This window comes from Manacus vitellinus, unplaced genomic scaffold (assembly GCF_001715985.3).
Source record: "Manacus vitellinus isolate BGI_N305 unplaced genomic scaffold, ASM171598v3 scaffold_16_pilon, whole genome shotgun sequence".
Taxonomy (NCBI): domain Eukaryota; kingdom Metazoa; phylum Chordata; class Aves; order Passeriformes; family Pipridae; genus Manacus; species Manacus vitellinus.
The window spans coordinates 6,472,756-6,494,274 of NW_021939189.1; the positions used below are offsets into that span (position 1 = coordinate 6,472,756).

At 43.7% G+C, this 21,519-nt stretch overlaps 1 protein-coding gene across 1 annotated transcript in view; it reads right to left on the reverse strand.

Moving 5' to 3' along the window:
• Positions 1-7,285: 7,285 nt before the first annotated feature.
• The window catches only part of SLCO3A1 (solute carrier organic anion transporter family member 3A1), a 138,168-nt gene continuing 123,934 nt past the window's right edge, over positions 7,286-21,519 (reverse strand). The window contains exons 8-10 of the mRNA XM_008934479.3: positions 18,504-18,679; positions 15,988-16,052; positions 7,286-11,620 (exon numbers count right to left, since the gene is read on the reverse strand). Of these exons, the coding sequence (XP_008932727.1) occupies positions 11,241-11,620; positions 15,988-16,052; positions 18,504-18,679 (621 nt within the window). The 3' untranslated portion in view covers positions 7,286-11,240. The remainder of the gene's footprint in view (positions 11,621-15,987; positions 16,053-18,503; positions 18,680-21,519) is intronic.

A 21,519-nucleotide genomic window follows, 5' to 3' on the forward strand; every position in this document is an offset into this window, starting at 1 on the left:
CATGGACAACAGCAGCACTTGGGAATGTGCCAAGCACTTTCCTTCTGCCCTGTACAGTAGCAGCCTTACACCAGATGCCTGTATTTACTGAGCTCCATGTGCATCTCTCCCAGCTACTTGCATGACATAAGGTGTCCTTTGCCATGCAGGACACAGGGAGCCCATTTGGGAGCAGTGAATGGGCGGATGCCTGATGTCATTGCCTGACACTTGCCATGTGAGGCAGGATCCATCCCTACAGAGCTGAGAGATAAGCAGCAGGAGGCACAAATGGAAGAGTTGTGGATCAAGAGGCAGCTGCCTCTTTCAGAACAAACCTTTTCTCCTGTTCAGGAGACCTCCATGGATGTGCAGTGAGAAGAGAGCACAGTTCTGGCTGCTTAGGGTCAGCCTGGACACAAGCTGCAAACAGCTTTCTGCAGGCAGGAAATTCTTGGTCTTGCAAGGCACAAACCCATGCTCCTGCCTGGCACATATTTGTCACAAGAGTGATGGGAAACCAGAAACAAGGGATAAATACCTAACTCTGCCCTGCCATGAACAACATTGGATCTGTCTCTCTGACTGGCTGAGCAAGGCTCTTAAAATAATGTTTTGGGTTCAGAAGTTCACAATTCTAATGGCACATTTCATCCTTCCAGCATTCCCCACTCCTGACCACCAGGCTGCTCTTTGCATGGTCCTCACTCCAGTACACACACAACGCAGGGCATGCTCTGGCTGCAAGCAGGTGGAACATCAGAATGCAAAACTAAAACAAGTTCTTCCAAGCCCTAACAACTACTCCATGCCATTCAGTCAGCTCAGGGGCACCCTAAAGAGCACCCAAGGCTTCAGGAGCTGAGTAAAACTGGTACAGAACTAAGACCCTCAGCTAAGCACATTGATAGGAACACCACAACCTCCTCAGCTTGGAGCTCCCCAGACATCATCACCAGTCACTGCCTTAGACCTAACTCAGGCTCATACTAGCCTTGGGAAGGCTTCCAGCACACATCCTCCCTGCGATGGGCACCAAAACATCAAGACTTACCCAAGGTCCTGGAACAGCAAGGAAGAGATGGATCAGAGAGGGCTGAAGGAGGCAATAAACCTATCCCGCTGATGTGACCCATCTTTCAGTCCTTTCTAATTAAAGCACAGCCACACACAACCCTGTTGCTAATTAGGGAGGGCTGAGCACTGACATATTAACCTCCCAGTCTCAAAACATTAACTTTACCAGGTGTAATATCTTCTAGGTGACATAAAGGTTAATAATCTGCATCCACAACAGAATTCAGCTCAGTAAATACCCAATTAGCCTAGTTCTGTCAGATGTAGTAGCCAAAATGCAAGGTCTACAGCAGCTGAAGGGAGGTCCTAAAATGCTGGGTGTGATGTGTGCTGATGTGCTCAACCACTGTGGGGGACAGTGGGGACCTGTCTGGAAGGACCAGTGGAGCAAGTAGGAATGATGCCTTTAGAGGGAGCCTGTGCAGCCTCCAACATCAGCAGTAGCTGGGCTGAGGGAAAGCAATAAAGTGAAATAAATAAAAGATTCTTTGCTGTCAACATTTAACAAAACATTTTTTCCCAGCCTTCCTCCCTCACTCATGAACTGTTCTCCAAAGCCTCTGCTGTTAGAAAGTGATTTCAAAGCAACAGTGGTTGGATTCAACTCATTTGAAGTAAAATGTTTGGGTTTTTTTTTTCCTGACTTTTAATCTTTGTTTTGCTCTCTGCCTTCCAGAAGAGGGAATTAGAACAGGGAAAAATAAAAAATGGAACAAACAAGGAATAACTGAATATTCAACTCAGTTGGAATGTAATTGCCTTGTTTAGCATCATTTTGTAGAAGCTCAGGAGAAAACTACTCTTTTCATACAACAGATTTGAAACATTTAAAAATAATGGCTTGAAAAAGTGCTTACTTTTATTCTGACCAACGCAGTAGCTAGAGCAAACGGAAGTGGATATCCTGAATTCTCAGGAATGTGGCCTGATCCTACATCACAGGGCATGTCCATGGAGATGAAGTCCCTACAGCTGCAGGGGCTCAGGGTGCTTTGCAGGGCTCAGCCACTTCACCGAGCTGTTGCTATTTCAGCTAAAAGCTCATTTTCTTTTTCTCCTCCACAGCTGAACTGACACAAAGGGTGTCAGACACATTCGTCACCACGGAGACATCCAGCATTTTTCCCAACTGCTCAACTCATGTTCCCTCTGAGCTCCTCCTCATTTTACTGACTTCCAGGTGTTCGAGTTCCTCCATTCTGCAACCATCTAGGATGTCCTCATTCTCCCTTTCCTTTCTCCATTAATTAAACTTCATCTTGTCCTTTCCCAAAAATCTGTCACAACCACTTCTTCAGCAGGACCTCTCCTCTGAAGGCAGCACATGCATAGGAACATGTTCACCCCCACTGTCATTTCCAGCAAACTTTCAACCTCAACATGCAACCTCCATTCTGAACTTTCTATTGGGTTGGATAGAAAAATCCTGCTTTTACTGAAACGGAAAACCTTCTGGGACAGTCTGAGCATGAGCCCAGCCAGCCAACCTGGGAGAACCAAAGACATCATCCAGTGAGACAGGAGAAGAATGAAAATAGTGATTTTAATATAATTTACAGCAAACTTACAGTATGTATTTCACATCACATTATTTCTAAACTGCTCATCTGGAAAATATAAGCTGCAAAAATACAGAACACAGTACTCAAAATATATCGAGCATGTGGTTTCTCTTTCTTTCTTTCTTTTTTTTTTTTTCTTTAAATCAATTGTACAGTGAAACATTTCCTTTTCCAAACCAGGTTTTGCTTTGTTTTGGAAGTGCTGCTGAACACCTGCAAAATTACCAGCAGTCAAACCAGCACACTTCAAAAACCTTTTCAGGGACTGCTTTTCCTTTGGCATCCACAGCCTGAGGCAGGGGCAGTGGCACATGGGCTCCAGGTCCCACACAAGCTGCTACAGACCATCTGTGGGAGATGTGCTGTGCAGGATGAACCTTCTCCACAACCAACCACCCACAAATGCTGCTCTGCCCAGGTGACTATAAAGGACAGCAATGGTATGAGGGACAAACATCATGGACTGGTCTGGTACAGAGGTAGGTAGATACTCCTCCAGTGTTGTGGACCCTGCAGAGAGCTCTGCAGGGGAGTTTTGAGCCATAGGTGTGACAAACTGCATGGGGTGGTCTTGTTCTCCAACAGGACAATTAGTGTGGAAGCATCCTTCAAGCACCAATGGAAGATTACAGCCACACACTGGCTGCAAACACTTGTCAGAGAAGTCCTGAGCTTCTGAAGCCTGGAGAAACTCCCACCTCCAACCTAGTTAAGAGATGCCTCAGGATTTGGAGGGCACATGGCAGACCTGCCTCACAGAAATGTGTTATTTATTACACCATGGAGAAACAGAAGGATGGAGAAGGGAGTGGGTTAAGGAACAAAATAAGTTCCCGATATTCTTATTAGCCAAAAACACAAGCCCCTCAGTCTCTGCCAGAGACACAGAGGAGCCAGCTGGTTTAGAGCAGAACTTCTTTCTCAATCTGCTGTGAATTTTAAGCTGTCAAGTTTGCTCAGCTGTAGCTGCCACTAAGGGATCTCAGGGGTGGAGGTTAACCAGGTTACACAGGCAGGGCATATGCTGCTGGTCACCCTCTGCAGCAGGAAAACAAAGCAAGGAGAAATCAGCCGAACTGAAACTTTGCTTTCCCTCCACCATGAATGAAGCACGGCCAAGGACTAGCTGGGCAGCAGTTGCTTCTGCTCAAAATCACTTCACGTCATGAGCTGTTCTCCTTCTGCCTGTTTAAGCTGCCCCCACTCCCTCCCTTCTGGCTGGTTTTCAGATGGTGCTCGGGTCTCATCTATACAGGGTAAAAGGAATTTTAAAACAGTCTTACTGCAAACATTCCCCATCTAATGCCATTTATGCATTGCTAGCTCACATGACTCCAAACATCCCCGTGCCTGGAATGTGATATAAGTACATACAGCAGGGAAAAAAAACATTTCTGCAGACTGCATTTGACTTGTATCAAAATCCTAACGAACACCACATTTATTGTACTTTATTTACATGGTAGTCACGTATAATATAATACAATACAGCGTTCCATTTGCAGTGGTAGGCACTATGGGTTTTAAAAGGTCACAGCTCTTCCCCTGCTCCATCCCCACCCCTCCTCCCTACAGATGTGGTACCGAAGTGAACTGAGAGACCCCTGTTGTGCGGTCCCAGCGCTGCTCCAGTTCCCACTGAACCCGCTCTGAGACAGCTCCTTCCCAAAAGTAGGTGAGGGAAGCTGCTTTCATGTGCTAACATGGAGACTCCCAAACCCTGGTGGTCCCAGACCACTGGCAGCCCTTAGCATCTGTCAGGGGCAGTCATGCACAACCTCCTCACCATGCTTTGCACCAAGAACATCATGAAGGCAACGTGGGGCTGTAGACAAGTTACAGACCCCTGAGCACAGCGAACAGGCCACCTGCAAACACAGAGCACCGTTTGTTAAGACTTCAGGGAAACGGCTGTCAGTCGTCCAGAGGGATCACCATCCTCCCCTGATCAGGCAGGAAGCATTGTGGGTGAAGAACAGGGGTCATTTCTTCCCTTCAAGTTCACAGTTAAGAGTTGTGAGGCACCAAAAACATAGCACTGAGATGCAGTTTGCACTGAGGGGTAAATGCACTGGTATTTGTGCGATGCCGTACTGCAAAAAAGAAAGGTGTTTCAAGGGCTAAGATATGTGGCAGAGAAAGATGCCTTTTTGCTGTCCCACCAATGGGCTATTCAGCTGGGAAGAACTAAGATGTTAGGTCATATACAACTCTCTTAATTCCCAAGAGGTTTTTGCTTCCGATCCAAGAGCTGTGCAAACATCACAAATAAAATTTACACCACCTGCTTCACCTCAATACCAATTTGGTTTCATCTGGGTTCATACCCTTTTGGTGTTTGCTCTCAGTAATTACTCAAATGAATGTGTTAAGTGGTAGGAACAGTAGGAAAGGCTGAGAATTTCAAGCATCTGTGAGAGAATATTCCTGGGAAGTGGACTGTGAGTTGGAAGCCAGCACTTTGGCTGTCCTGGAGCTAGCATGTGTCCAGTGGCTCCCTGCCCACTGGCACTGAGCAAGGATCCTCCTACTCAACTCCTGATCCCACACTTTTGAACTAAACATTTGTACAGATGAGAAAATTCCTGTATAGGGAACTCAGGGAGCAGAAATATCCCATGTGATTTCTATGTCCAGCCAGAACAAACCAACATGTATGAATTATAAGAAAGCTTTTCCAGCCCCTCCAGACCACAGATAATATGCAGAAATGACCTTGCAAATACACTTGGAAGCATTTTCTTGGTTCTCTCAGCAATTCACAAGAAAGAAATAAAAGGGAAAATTCATTTATGAAGTTGCTATAGATTATTTGCTGAGTTGGAGCTGACAAGTTTCTTATTGCTTTCTGCTATTTGCAGGCACCAACTTTGTGTAGAGCAAGCCCAGCACTACAAACTGTCAGGGCATGGCTAATCTTTTCCTTCCTAGGGTGGGACACCCTTCTCTGCCACACTTAATCTGAATAAAGTGGGGTAAACATCACAAATTCATTGTACTCCAAAGACCCCATCCCTGGGGTCGCTCCATTCATCAAACAGAGACTGAAGAAAGGTTCTGACAAGCAAAACAGCATCAACACTACAAACATCCTACGGTCCTACTCCTTCAGCCATCTAAATGGATTCCTCTGTCCACGTGGTTTCTCCTGAATTCCCTGTGTCCTTCTGGGACCAAGGGATGCTCATAGATGAGCAGCTGTGACAAGACTAAAGCTGAAAGAAAAGCTGTCCATTTTCATACTCTGCCACAGAAAATACCAGTATTGCTTCTGAGCAGGCAGAGCTTCCTCCTGCTCCACTGGATTCAGGGAACAGACAACAGCCAAAGATTTTAATTGGTATCACTAGTACCTCATGTCTAAGATCTGCTGAAAGGCCATTTTTCAGCAAAGCAATTGTATTAAGACTCAGATTGGCTAGAAATGTCAATGGAATTATAGAAAACACAATTTGTAGCCTAGAAGAAATAGATCTAGTGTATACAAGCAGAATAAACTATAATATTTTGAGCATCTGTAACACTGAGACCTGCTGGCATCCCAGGCAAATGTAAATGCCACTCAGTAACTCTGAATGCCTTGTATTGACTTGGTATTGCTGAGCTGTGGTTTGCCATCAGGGGGAAGGAAGAACTGTGGCTGGAGAAAGGATGCTGATGGTCAGTTTGGAAGAAATGCCCACAAACCATGGGTCTGGGGGAGGCAGGGCTATCCAGGAGCATGGAAGGGTGGATAATCCTTTCAGAGACATCAAAGGGCTCAGTTACAATGTCTTTTTTTCCTCGGATCAATCTCAACCATCAGATAACCGCAGCTGGGCCTGGCTCATGCCAAAGGCTCCCATCATATGATTGTCCATATTAATAAACTGCTGCCTATGTTCCACCAATTGTGTCTTGGCTACCTGTCTCCTGGAGTTGCTTCCAACAAAACAGGTGAGTCCCAGCAGCAGTATGGGATGTTGGGAGAGGTGAACTCAGATCTAGGTAAGAAAAGCCAGAACTCCTAATGCAGATGGGAGGTCAGTATTAATGCTTACACACAGGGGTACTCTGCCCTATGCACAGAAAGCCTGTGAGCTTTGCATGTATTAATCAGATCTAGAGAGAGAACAACAACAAAAACTGCTTCTGTCTGCAAACACAGTTCACATGAAATTAGGGGGACAGATGAGCATGGCTGTGTCTAAAGGCAAAGCAGGAATAAGTCTGGAAACCCTTGTCAATAAGGACACAAAGCTGTTACCACATCAGTCCAGTGAAGCATTTGCATGTATGTTTTATACTGACAATTCCCCACATCACCTGCCAAGAATACAAACAACATCAAACCAAGAATGTTGAAGTCTTAAGAAAATACCAGGCCCAGCACACTGAGCTGTGACAAACTCACATGGCAGCAACAGCCAAGGCTGGCTCAGGGGCTAAAGCTTCACAGTGCTGGTAGCCTTTAGGTTGTCTTGGGTTGGCTTTGGAGTGAAACTACTCATTGTGAGATGGAGTCACCTTTCTGTGTCCTAGGACCACCTTTACTGAGAAAAAACGTGTCTGTCTGAGACTCAAAGGTGAACCTTAAGTACATTGCCTCCAACAGCAATGTGATGAACTTAAAACTCTCATGGGGATAGAAGGGACTCCAAATCTCTTTCATTCCCTTATTTTTTTTTCAAGGAAAAAGAAGTCAATGCATCTCAGCCATTTGGAAATACTCCAATCACTTTCCAAATGTCCGCAGATCATCAGTTCAATTCAGAAGCATTTTGAAGTGTATCTAACTCAGCTAATGGAAGCTAATTCCTCTCTGCATCTTTCCTTTCTCACCTTCTGAGCAAGGTGAGACCCAATCAAGATGAACTGTAGCTGCCCAGAGGAGTTCAGTGCATCTTGCAGGGGTATGGCAGTGGGAGGTCCCTGTTAGCTGAATTCCCAAGGAATGGAAGGTTTGTGATATTCAAGTCATAATTCAAGTGATGGCCTTTTTGGGCCCATCCTACATCCAAGATGTGCTGGGCAAAGTCAGAAAAATGGATGATTTCTGTATGTATAAAAAGGTTGTGTAAATGCATCATCTTTTTAACAAGGGTGCAAAGAAACTGATTCTAGTGTCATCTGCACCAATTTTAGATTGGGGTCCCCTTCTGATTCCACCAGGGAAACCCCAACCTGAAGTCATGCAAGGCCATTGGGCAATCCCAGAGAGACTGGGATTCTCAAGTAGTTTATTTTTACAAACATCCCATTCCTTAGCAGACAGCCACACAGGGAACACAGTGCTTGGAAATGTCAAAATAACATTTCTGAAGAGACTGAGGTCTCAACAAACCCCTGAATTTCAGTGCCCATGAATATGGGGAAAAAAATTCCAGCATTCCATTCTAACTCCATCCTTGCTCTTAAGTTTCCTGCATTGTTAAGGCAGTTGAGGGATGGAAGCAAAGTGCTGACAGGCAAAGGCCCATACTTGCAATTTGGGAAGCAGGAGGATGTGTGACTCTTTTAATTTGTTATTCTATAACAAACATTGGGTTGCAGGAAAAACTAGCTTGTGGTTTTGAAATCAGAAAAAAACCAAAATGCCTGCTGGGATGGATGAAGCTTTTGGTCTGTGTATTTTCTTAAAACCAAAGCTCTGTTCTTAAATCTATACCAAAGCACTGACAACAAAGCCCTTCGCAATGCAGGCATTGGATACAACCTTGGGAAAAAAAAGAGTGGGATGAGGAGAAAGCTTTTCAAAAGTTGCATTATCAAAAGAAATAAAATAACAATCACGTAGGAATTTCAAGTTACAGCTTAAAAATAATGTAAGTAACCCCATTCAACTGCATCTCCCATATATACTAAGAGAAGAGATCAAACGAAAAAAAAAGAAAACAAAAATAAAAACTAAAACATTCTGTGCCCTGGAATCCTGCTTCTATAACTCTGGTCAAGGGGGACTTTTGACTGCACCGACAAACCACAGCTTGTGAACACTGGGAGTTTGTTTTGCATCATGTCAGCATGCTATTGTCCTTCACCTTGGACTTTCAGAGGGGAAAATAATGAAATTGTGAAAGGGGTTATGGAATTTCAAGCAATCAGGCTTTTAGAAAGGTTCTATTCTGTGACATTTGTGTTTGAGTCTGAATGTGTGTGTATAGTATAAAATTATGAGCTAACATTTGAAAAGATAGCAGTCTAAGTAATAAATCTGCAGAACGAAGAGAACTGTACAGAATGATTTCAAAGGCTTATACTTGACAATTACATATATTCTATGAGACAGTTATGCACCCTGTGCCTTTTGTAAATTCATTGTTTTATGGATGCAGTATCTCTATTTTAGCAGACAGGATACACTAAACCAATCTAATGATCTAAAAAGCATCATTTACCACCCAGCGTAACAATGGCACTGCATAGCTTAATAACCTTTTTTTTCCTTAAACTCCTTCATCAATCAAGTGATTCTTAACATGGCTGAAACCCAAGAATCAAATATCTGCAGTTACAATATTTGTGGAGTATTTGGCACAGTGGAGTTTATTTGATACACCCTTTTTTCCTGCCCTTATTGTTGCTGAACATATAATGCTGTGCATAAATTACAAAGACACATGTAAAGTCAGTCAAATGGAAGCAGTTTGATACCCCACACCCATGTTGCAATGCCTAGATAAAAGTAAATTCTGCTAAAAAGGTGTTGAACATGAGTGGCAAATTATCAACCCTCTGTAATTGTGCCAACTCTAGGGTGTCCATTGCCAGCAATGGACAAGGACTTGGGGAAGATCAGCCCCTCCAACAGCTGCATGGAAGTGACATCCAGCATTTGACTAAACATGCCAGGTTTCTAAACATCCTCAAGTTCACAACAGCTTCAAAACTCAAACAAAAAAAGGAGCTTTTTGTTATGATGCTAACCCTTAAAAACCTTCTGACATTTAGTCCATTGGAAATGGGTCTGGTTCCTGGGGAAAGATTCATCAAACACCACCAATTTATATTCCTTCCCAGCAGGAATGTTTTGGAAAACAAAAATATGCATACAAAATAAGTCTGACCCCCATGCTTCTTGTAATCAGATGAAAGCTCCCCCATGATTTTTACAGGCTTAGGTAAGACTGCTTTGCAAGAGCAAAGCCGAATCTGCTCCTGCATGGATGCTTCCCAGGGAGCTGAATGAAAGTCTGAGTTGCTCAATGCTGGCCAGCCTCTGCTCCCATAACCCAGCCTTCCAGAGGAACACTATTTCCATATCTAAGGGCAAAACGTGGCATCCAGGAGGGGAGGCTACTCCATCTTCCTCACATGGCTTCCACTGAAATCAGTGGAATTTCTCAGGTGAAGAATAAGATACCAGTTGCGAGGGTTGAAGGATTAAGGTCAGTATTCCTCTCATCTTGTACACGTACACACACACACACACACTTTAAAGAAAACATCCACCACACAATTTCTAGATTGCAAATTATATATATATATATCTTTAAAAACTGGAGAGAACATAAACAGCCTCTCCACATATATATGTATTCACTGAGTCACATAGAATATGAAAAAAACTATATTATGTAAATCATCATATTAGCTATAATTTTCCAACTGACAATTGTTTTTATAGAGACACAGTGCATTCGTTCTCTTTTTTAAAAACATATTATGTGTCTTCATTGGCTTGGTAGCATATTAGAATGAAGGCGTATGGATAAAAAACGCAGAGGATTAAACAAACCCCTTGAGTCACATTATGTTCGGGTGAATTAAACAGGATCCTTCCCCAAACTAGCATAAATAAATCCCCCCTATGGAAAAGTGTCAGCGATTTAAGGGTTAACATAGATCTGAAAATAATTTTAAAAAAACATCTTATTAGAGGACTACACAGATAAGTATTTGGAACTCGTCCCCCTTTAAAAATGACAGCACGTTTGGCAAGTGTGAGCAAATGTCTTGAACTCTACTGGGTTTCAGATCTGAGCGCGGTTATTCACAGACAGCCACAGAGCTGCAATCTGTGAATAAGCCTGGGCTGGAAGGACTTGGATACCCCTGACAGCATTGCTCGCCACCGGGAAGGTTTCCAGCAGCTTTCAAGGTATTTATCGTGGACTCGTGGCTGGTGACAGAGTGTGACTGGTGGAATGACTCCAGCATTGCTCCCTCTTCGCCACTGCAGACCACAGCAGGTTTGAGCAGCAGCACCCAGACTGGCCAACCCTTCAGCCCGTGCTGTGGGTGCTCCACACACCCCCCAGGACCCCGTTTGCAACCGCAAACACCTACTGCCATTATCACCTCGCTTTCTCTACGCCTCATGCCCAAGCCTGCCCGTGTGCTGAGCTCTCCAATGAACCTCTGCAGACGCCCTCCTTGGGAGCTCGTACTGTCATCAAGGGGGCTGGTACCCAGCCACAAATGGCTCCCTGCTTTCTCCATCACCCTGCAGGATGTCACAAGTGATCCCATTAGAAGATGCTGTTCTCAAGAATCATGGCTGGGTCTGACTTTGAGGAAAAGACAAAAGTTTCCTGTGTTGCCGTTGTTGTTTCGCAGTTGTGTATCTTCATTCGTGCTCTCTCCTTGTTTTTATTAAAAAGGACCCTTGTATTATTAATATAGTTCACCCCTCCACAGTCACTATAAAACAGACTCCATGTTTTCACACCACTCATGATCTTCAAGGTTATAGATAAATTTTGTCCTATGTGGTTGACTTTGGGGCACCGAGTCCCGCCCCAGATTGTCTAGGGTGAGAGTAGAGGCAAAAAACTCACTAGTGCTGAGACCACCTTCGTGGTTCTTGATGTATCTTTTATAGTTTTTCCTCAAGCACTGCCAGGTGGTTGTGTATAAGATGAATGCAAAAGACTTCAGGGCTATAGCAATACTAACATACAGGTATCTATAGACCACGTTGTCGTACAGGGCGCAGGCTCCTTGCTCGCCGCAGAACGTGCTCCAGAACAGACACGTGGAGTCAATTCCAGCCCCAAAGATCAGCGGAGGTGGGATAAAACCTGTCAAAATAAGAGAGACAAATTATGCTTTTATGATCCTTATGATAGAGAGAGAGGACGTGACTGCAGTGAATGGAAAGAGGGCACTTTATCAAGGTTAATGGTCCCAGCTGCAGCCTGTGATTTTAATTTTTAAAGTTCTAAATCAACCTAAACCATGTCTGTGGATGAGTTTTTAGCTTGGACTTGATGTCTACGGAAGAATTCCTGCTGATATCAACATGCAGCAAGGATTTTACTCAAGTTTAAGTGGCTTTTATTAAGCTTCTCGTTTGCCTAATGAGACTGAGGAGGGGTAAATGAAAGAGGAGGAGGAGGACAGCCTTGCAACTATGCCCTCTGTTTAGATACTGGCAATTCTGCACTTTAGGGTGTTCACCTGAAGGATGTCACAGCTCTCCAGTTCAGAGCCTGAAATCGGCTGGGACACAGAGTTTTGGACCTTTCCCTGATACAGGGAAAGGTTTTCTCTGGGTCTAAGGAAAAGAAACAATGACCTCTGAAAGATGTCAAAGATGTATTCTGCAATGAAGGGAAAATTTCAGAGTGCCATTAAATGAAATATCACAGCAGGATTCTCCCACAGCCACTGCAGCTAACTACCAATGAGTGTTTCTCAATCATAGCTTGCAGCAGAGCTGCAATCTTAAAGCAAAGTAATCACTCCAATCTCATTTAACTAATAAAGTCAATGTTTTTCTTCTCTATTTTTCCCCATCCTCCCGGGACACTGTAGCAGCCCCCCCATTTCACATTACCCTGATGGTGATTAGGACATCCACGTTCCAGCTCTGCACTCCCCAGCCAGCACATGTGCACCAGGAGTGCAGCACTCAGAAGAAAATGTGAATGTTCCAACATAATGTAACCATTTCTCTTCCTTCTGCTGTATTTATGGGGGGAGGCTGGAAGCAGATAACCCTTGGAAAAAGACCCTGATTGATAAAGCCACTGCTGTGGGTTAAGACAGTAAGCAAAGGAGAGCAACGTATCTACTGAAATCCAACAGCACGTAGGCACAACATACCCCTGATGGTATCACTTCCTCCATAGGTGCTGTGATGCCTGAGACTCTATAAATATATATGAAAACAGACATGGGGATTGCAGTTTTTAGACAGGAAAGTGTTTAATCTCAGATCCAGTTTCATCATTAACCTGGATTTCCAGGCTTAAAAAAGATACTTTCCTTCAGCTTGTCATGAGCAAAGTAGTGACATTCATGATGTGTATCCTAAGACTACAAATAAATTGGTTGTCTTCACTGTTCCCTGTGGTAACTAGGATCTCTTTATTTTATTTTGTTGATGACTAGAGCTCTGCAGATTTTGTTTGATCTTCCTTCTATGTTAATAAATGCAGGAATTAAGAAAGGTTATATGGGCTTTTCGTACTCATTTTAACCAGTCATTAATAGCACAAATGTAGTAAATAAAACCAGATGATACAAAAGCAAGACAATCTGTTTGTTAGAAACACTAGTTTCTAAACATCACATCTAAAAACCTGGTTATGTTCTGGAAAAAATGTCAGTGCTAGCTCTCAAGTGCTAGTCATTTCAATGACTGGAAAGTCCAGACATTTTAAGTTAAAAGACTCTTATTGTTGAAACCTGTGAACAACCACACACTGAACCTGGATTTTAAAAATTCAGCTGGGCTCCTGCCACAGAAAAACAAGAGGATGTGCTGCTGACTGTGTGCCTACTGCTGCTGGATGGCACCTCAGGGGGTAACATTCACATGTGGCAGTGAGGAGCCTCGTGCTTTCTGGAAAAAGAGAAAACTGGATTGGGATCATAATTTTGAGGTGTGAGCCCCTGCTTGTTAACATGCTGAGAGATGTTGATACAAAGCTTTGGAGATGTACAGGCTGAACTTCAGAGAGAGCTACCATCCCCATCTGCTGGCTTCAGCTGGCTTGCCTGCTTTCCACAGTAATTTGGCCTGGAAATTGCTCCTCATAAGACTTGAGGAAGGGCCTGTTTTCATTTAACTCCAAAGCTACTCCTCTGTGAATGCAGGCATGGATGTGGATATGGAAAACTTTTATCAACCAGTGAGTGTTTCGGGTTGTTTTTAGCAGAGGAGAGGACAAGACTCCCTGAGACAAGGGAGTTGAGGGGTTGCACCACAGGTTGGAAACTCCTGAGAGAGAAAGACTGTGGGGTTTTGTCATGTTAGAAGAAGAAGCAAACAACAACATGGGCTTGTAGGAAAAAATCAAAGGAAGTGCCCTGGAGGCTTGGCTAGGATGCATGGTGAACACCATCCAGAAAGGATGCATCCAGGATCTTACAAGTCTGAAACTCTTTGCCATTCCAGACAATTCCATTCCACACATTTGGCTCCAATGACATTGCTTTACTCTCTTCTCTGAGAAACTGCAGTAACGCTTTTATATGAAGACACTGTTCCGCTGCCCTCTCACAGCAGAATTCCTATGAAATAAGATAACACATGCAGAAGGATACCAGGAGTATTCAGTCATGTTTCATGTTATTACAGTGAATATTAAAGAGAGTCAATCATGTCTTACCTCTTACTGCAAAGTGTTGCAAAAATTTCATATATATATATATATATATATATGTCTTTGTTGAAGCTGTAGGGCTGCATAAAAAAGCTGCTTCTGTCTTATTGAAATCTATTAGCTATGATGGCACCTTTGGGTCTCATACCTCCTGTATTTAATACCCTCCTTTGGTTCAAGAAACAGCTATCATCAACGTCTTCTTAAGTCAAAGCTTAAAGGTGAACTGAAAAGCTTTTAAAATAAATCAGTAAAGCTATTCTCAAACCCCAGGTTGTTAAGGGCACAATTTGGATACCCTTGCTCATATTGAAAAGTACCTTTCTCCTCATTTTCTGTGTGTTCTAAGCTACATTGCTGCTATGCTTCAAGATGTATTGTCTTATTACACAGGAATCTCTTAGTGACAGAGCAACATATAAAGATTTGAGTTTAAATTTTTACTATGGTTTCTTTACTGTTACAAAAAGAAGAAATCTGTCCAACTTAAGCATATATGCCTGAGCCTGGTTTTAGAGGAATTCGGGATGCTGCTATCTCAGGAGGCTTCTCTCTTTCAAAAGGAGCAAAGAAAAGAGAATAATCTCTCCCCTTAAGTACTTTTTCCTTTGGAAACAACAGCCCACAGCCATCCTCCTCCCACACTTGCCTGCTGACTCTCCACATTCAGCCAGTCCGAGCTGAAGACAGGTCAAAACCCACGAGCAGCACCAGCAGCTAAAGAAAATGCTGTGTTTGCAAGGCTTGAACCAGAGCTGACCCAAGTCATCCCAGAAGCTTCCCTTTGAGTTATCTGAGCTCTGGATAAGTTTACTTGATGGAGCTTTTTGTATTACTGCAGCTACTTCACCAAACACAATGAAAATCTAACTAGTTTTACTGTAAGTTGGTCTGGGAGCACCATTTCCCCTTCACCTAATGGGGAATAAGGTATTAAAAAATAAGTAAATAAATGAGGTAATTTATTCAAAGCAATGTATGGTACTGCTGGATTTTCTGTCCTGTACTTCCCAGTGTCTTGCTGTAGCCTCAGTGATGGCACTGGGGGAGCCATGCAGGGAAGGTGCTGCCAGTGCCCTGCTAAAAAAAAGTAAATTGCACTCCCACAACATGCAGAAACCCTGGGCATGAGATGGTCCCATACAATGATGGATCAGAGGATTTTGTCCTGAATCACTGAGATTAATGAGCAGAAATAGAAGAGCTTTAAAATAGGAGCCATCTCTTCCAAAGGGGAAAAAAATTCCACCCAGAAACAAACAGCAGGCAAACAACAGCCTGGTGTGTTCCTTTTAATTCATACATGAGAAGCACATACTGGTCCACAGGAGCAGCCGTATGCATTTTAATGGCATATTAACCCACAGGAGGATACAAGGACTCAGCCTGTCTCATTTTTCTGTTTTCCTTTCCGAGAGACCTGAAGGAAGGGACAAAACCACCATGTAACGCAGGTCCTGTCCCTCAAAGGAGGGTGAAAATACATATCCCTCTACTTCAGCAATATGCAATACAGCAGTAATTTTGCAAGCTGCTGACACGTTAATAACAGCTATAGAAGAGAAACTATTTGTGTGGGACCATGGGAGAAACAGTCATTTCTCATGTAACACTGCATTTTCTTCCATTAGTACAATACAAATGGCAGGAAAAGTGCCTTCAGGAGCCTCGATATGATATCCTTCATGGAGAGGCTTGGATCCCTGTGTGTCAGACCACACTGATGACAACCATAGTACTACATGGAAGAGAAATCAACTTCTGCATGTTAAAAATAGAGTTTACCATGAGGGAGGAAAGGACAGGAGAGAAGGACATCCAATTTTTGTACCTACCCAGCAACCGGAGCAGTAGGAAAAGCACCCCCAGAGCGTAAGATTTGAGTTCAGGGCTCACGGTCCTGCAGGGAGGAAGGAGGGAGAGAGTGAAATCAATTCCTGTTGTTCTGCTTTGATTAACACACCCCCTGGCCATTCTGTGCTGTCAGCCAGGATGCCACCACCACCTTTTCAAAAAGTCATTAATGGGATTTTTCTTCTGCCTTTGCCTGAACTGCCTACAGCCCCAAAAGTAATTGCCTATGTGATAGGTCCAGGAATTAGCTAAGTCATTAATAACAGCAGCTAATCTTGTCATTGGATGGGGAAAAATGTAATTCCCATCCCATTAAATCATTGTTTACAAGCTCCCCATCATGTTTTCAAGGCTCCAGATGTTCAAAATTGGAGGGAAAGAAAACTTTTGGTTCTGAAACTCCCCAGACTACTGGGAACAAGAGAGGAAAGGGAGCATGACAGACCAAAAGGTTTAGTCAGCCTGTTAATTCAAGTCTTCCAGTGAGGAAGTGCTCAGGTCTAGTTTTCACAGGTGTGAGTTTAGCATGCAATTTTTTTATACTGGGAAGACAGTGTTTGCAGTGTCTTTTGCTATGAACACAACCCCCTATTGTATTAGGGTTATCCTTCAAAGGCGCTTTAAAAAAAACATTCACAGCTTTCTAATTCACTCAGCTCAAGGATGCTACTGGCATCATCCTCTTGGGGTAAGCTCAGCAAAGCCTTTGGAACTTTAGAAGCCATTAATTTGGTCTTGAGTCTTATAACGGCATTTTATTTCCTACAGAATATAAAGGCTGGGGAAGCAGGACAGTGATCCCCATGGGAACAGATTCATCACACAGGGGAACTTCAAAGATTTAAGTTGCTTTTTCCTTTAGCTCCTTACAGAGGTCTGCAGGCATCACTGCTAGTGGCATCCATGGTGGCAGACCATGGCAAATACACTGTGGGGGCATCAGACAAAACTGATAAAACAATTAGAACCAGTGAGTGCTTTTAAGTTAAGATCACCCTTCTGATCACCTGCCCTCCTTTCACACGTTCACAGGCCATGTAACACCATACCACGACTCCTGCATGAAGCCTGTGACCTCTGAATGAATTTCAGCAGTTTTCAGGCAGGTCCTCAGGATCTATAGAAAGCCTTTATGCTAGGAAATATCTGACCTTGGAAAAATGTTCCAGTGGTTAATGGCTTGGCTCAAATAGGATTCTACAGTTGGGTGGGAAATGAAGGAAATGGAGTATTAAAGGTTTATTTTATGGAAAAAATAAATTATCGTGTGAAATATTCAGAGTGGGTTTTTAATTGGTGGTGGTGTCCTTCCATCCACTTTTCTGTATTTAATACCAAAGTCAACCCACATACCTTAGAGTGGAGTAAAAGGTGCCACTTGGGGACATCTCCTTTTCTCACTGAACAAATGACTTGCCTAGACAAGACATCCACTTTGTATACACTGAGTTCATTTTTAAATAATCATAGGAGCTGCCAATGCCACTTGGACACCAGGGACACACATATACATCAAAACTTCCTTTAGGCGATGCAAGAGGTGCTCTCTTGGCTAAGAGCTCTTCCCTGTACATTTTGGTAGCTATCAGTGATTCTGAGTGAAGTTACTAATCTGGATGTGTGAATTGTTTATTTCCTACAGCTGTAAACTGAGTATGTTTAACATTCCCTTCGGTTTTCTTATTCCCTTGTATTCTTCTTCCCGGCTAGTGCCAGACTTATCTCATTTGAAGGCAACACTAAGATGTCTCCATGCAGGATCCTAGAGGTGCTGGCAGCTTCCTTGAACAAAGAACTCTTCAAACTTCAAATTACTTTTGCCACAATATTTATCATGAGAAATTTGATTTCCCTTCAGCTACCAGAGATGCAAAGAGAGAAGAGAACTAGTAGGTGGAATATCTCATTTTGTATCCTGCAGGGAGACATGCCCTCACAGAGCTGTTCTGTCCAAAATCCACTCAAGAGTGTGTTTCTAATACAGACCTTATTGATTGAATTTTATTGGAATTTTCCAGGCAGCAAAATGGATCTGCTATTTATGCCCCTGGTTATTATTCTCAGTAAGTGACAGCCTGGACAGCTAAGTAATTCTGGATAAATGTGGGCTTAGATATATATGTATATCATAAGGTGAAGTGTTCCATGTGTCTGGAAATAACACAAGGTCAGTTATTTGAGTAAGCTACTTTTGTCTGTCTATTCACACTGGCTTAACTCAAGACATGTCCTTCAGACTTCCAAGTTCTTTGTGTCCTTGGACTTGGTCCAGGGTGAGAGAAGTTAAAACTCTGGACAGGTGGGTATTGACCAAAGCTAGCCTTTGCCACAGCTTTTCACTTTTCCATGTTTTCTATGGTGTCCAGGCCCTATGGGACCCCCAGCTCCGTGCAGCTCCCAGTGGCTCCCATGGCCCCTCCAGCCCTGCTCCCAGCCCCTGAGCAGCCCCTCTGGGATCACTGTGGGAACCCTCCGGGTTCCCCGGCCGTGGTCCTACCTGATGAGGATGATGACTGATGGCGTCTGCGCCATGGCCCCGATCATGCTGCAAACACACATCACGCAGAGGAATGTCAGGAAGGCCTCTTCGCAGCCAGGGCTGGGGCATTTGCCAGGAACCACGGTGGCATTTTCGGCAGGGACCGAGGTGAGGCACGAACAGCCACTGAGGTTCTGCAAAGGAGCACAAGGAGTCAGGAGAAAGGAGAGCTGTGATCCCCACCATTGACCTCTGTAATGAGGGCTTGTCAACAGCAACTCCTAATCCTCTAATGTTCAATTAAGTAACTCCTAAGTGCTTGTTTGGAGGGGGTTTGGAAAGAATTTCAGGAGCGCCAGCTCTGACGCATGTTACCAGCAAGGGGAAGCTGTCCCTTGGCTTGTTTCTTTTCTTCTGCTCCTTTCAAGTCTCTCCCATAAATGTCACTGCAACAAAATTATTACCAAGTTATACCTCTTTGGAGGGGAATAAAGAAACAATCTGTGTCTCTGCGACAAGGAAGATCCCCCAATTATGGTTCTAATTACTTGCTTATTTACTTCTGTCCTCTTGGCTGTTGCAATTAAACTGAAGTACATTAAAAGCAGGTAAATCTGCAGCCCTGTTCTTGGCTGCAGGTTCGGTGGCTGCTTCCAGCACCCTGAATCCCGGGAAGGAGCCACCCAGGATGGGTGTTGCAGCTCACTGACAGCTGAACTACCACCACTTGGCAGCACAGACGCTGCTGGACTTTAAAGCACTCCAAGGCTAATAAGTGACATCTGGTTCAGAGGGATTTGTGCTGAGCTAAGAGCTGAAGTCAAGCGAGATAAACTTTATCAATATGTGATCAGAAGGAGGGTGGAATGACTGCATTTTGCTTTGATCTCTCCGGCAAGTGCAGGATGTGAAAAGAAGCTTTGTTTGCCAGTCACAGATTTAAGGATTTACTTTTTTTTTCCTTATTTTCCAACTCGCCCTCCTGAATTTCTGAGTGGGGGATGGCAATGCAATTAAGGCGCACAATACCACCAAGAAATCCCTTAACGAATACAGAATGAAACGGTCATAAATGATTCATGGCTTGTCTTCATCAGCCCGCTGGGTTTGCAGGTCACATGCTTGTGTGAGGAGTAACACCATAAAATAAAACATATTGAAAACCAGCTAAATCTCCTCCCCTTTCCCTCTACCATGTTTGAGCAGAAATTCCTTTGCTTTTCCGCAAAGGGCGTCCCCTTAGGACCATACAAAAGCACACTTACTGGTTCACTGCCTCCAAAGATAAGGATCAGCAAGGATACTATTCCAACCTTTCTGACACCAATCTCTTTCTTCTGCATAGGAGTCAAATGGTTTTCTTCCAACTAAGTGCATAGAGGGCAAGAGAGACTGCTGTGCAGAACTCCAGGAGAGCTGGAGCAGACAGGCAGTGCCTTTCCGGCTGGCAAGCAGTAATTAACATAACAAATTATTGTGCTGTGAGTTAGAAGCTGACACTCGAAGGCTTCAGAATGGTGACAATTAGCACCACTGATGTGGTGTTTGCACAGACAACAGGAATTTGTAGATCCTGGCACTTACTGCAGTGCATTGCTAGCAACCAGCTGGACACAGCCCCGTGGATCAAAGCCCATCTAAGTCTAGAAAAGTATATACCTGCACTGAAAAATCCTCCGACAAAATTCCCATCACAGCAAACATGCAGAACTGGGTGCTTATTTTCCATGGGTTCTTATCAAGGGACAGATGTGCCCCACCTGTTTCTGGCAATGGTGGGGCAGATTCTCCTCCTATTGGTGTGATTTTTTTACAAACCACAAGGCAGATCCCCACCCGCATTGCCTGAAAATTTGCCTCTCGATCCACTTTTTCAACCATTTTGCATCAAGGTTCTGGCCTGAAGCAGTGCCAGTAGTTTGAACCAACTACATCTGCTTCCTTAGCACTGCACCTCATTCTTACCTGGGAGATCTTTGATCTTTTATTACTCACACACTATACAACTCGCAGACATCAAACAAGGAAACATCAAAGATGGAGTTATAACTTTGTCCTGTGGAGAGGTGACTTTTTGCTACCTGTGCCAAAATTGCTATAGATTCCCTTGTCTGCAACCCCACTGCATTCAACCACATATTATCACAACCCTCTGCTGCCCAGCAGCTTGCACACCCAGATTTCTGTGTGCGTGTGAGGCTCCACAGATGCAGAGTTTACACCTTTAACAGCATGCTGAGTTTGGCGTGATTATCTATGCAAATTACATGTTTTTAATTACTCATTCCTTAAGCCCTGGCTCTGACAGGGAAGGGACAGGCTGGTACTTCAATGCAAAGCTGTGAGATGCCAGCACAGTAATGCCAGGCTGGAATTCGTGTGTCTCCAACCAAAAGGCTGAGAGAATCAATGGCATCAAACAAGCAAGACACAAGCATCACTTCCAGGAATGGCTTGAAAGAAATACTCCTGAGGTTGCCAGAGCTCTGCCTATCAGCACCGATATTCCTGTGGCTTTTTAGACAGGTGCACCTCTGGAACCAGCTCAGTAAGAGAGAAGAAATGAAAAAGAAAAAACTAACTGAGCTACATATCGCTTTTAGAAATTGTTCACAGAGGAAAAGTGGAGCGAGGCAGTCAGAAACATCCAGTGTAGTAAAGTTAAATAAAGCATTCAGAGAATTTTATGTCCCAGTAAAAAGCAACCCTTGGCTCATCACAAGCATATAACATTCACAAGACCCTCTAGACAGGTCATTACCTGGATTATGGGTTTAAAACTTGGTTTGGCAGTTTGGCTTTGCCTCAAGGCCATTGCATGGCCAAACTGGTCCATAATTTTTGATAATGCCCTTTCCAGAGGATGCCATATTGCTTCACTAATTTGTATTCAAAACATTACTGCAAAAAAACCCACAAAACAAAGTGATGAAAAGAACTCCAGGATGATGACGAAAAGGCAAAATAAGAAGGAATGAGTAAGAGAGAGGGTGAGGATCAGTGAGTTTTTTGCTGAAAGGTTTTCTCTTGCAGA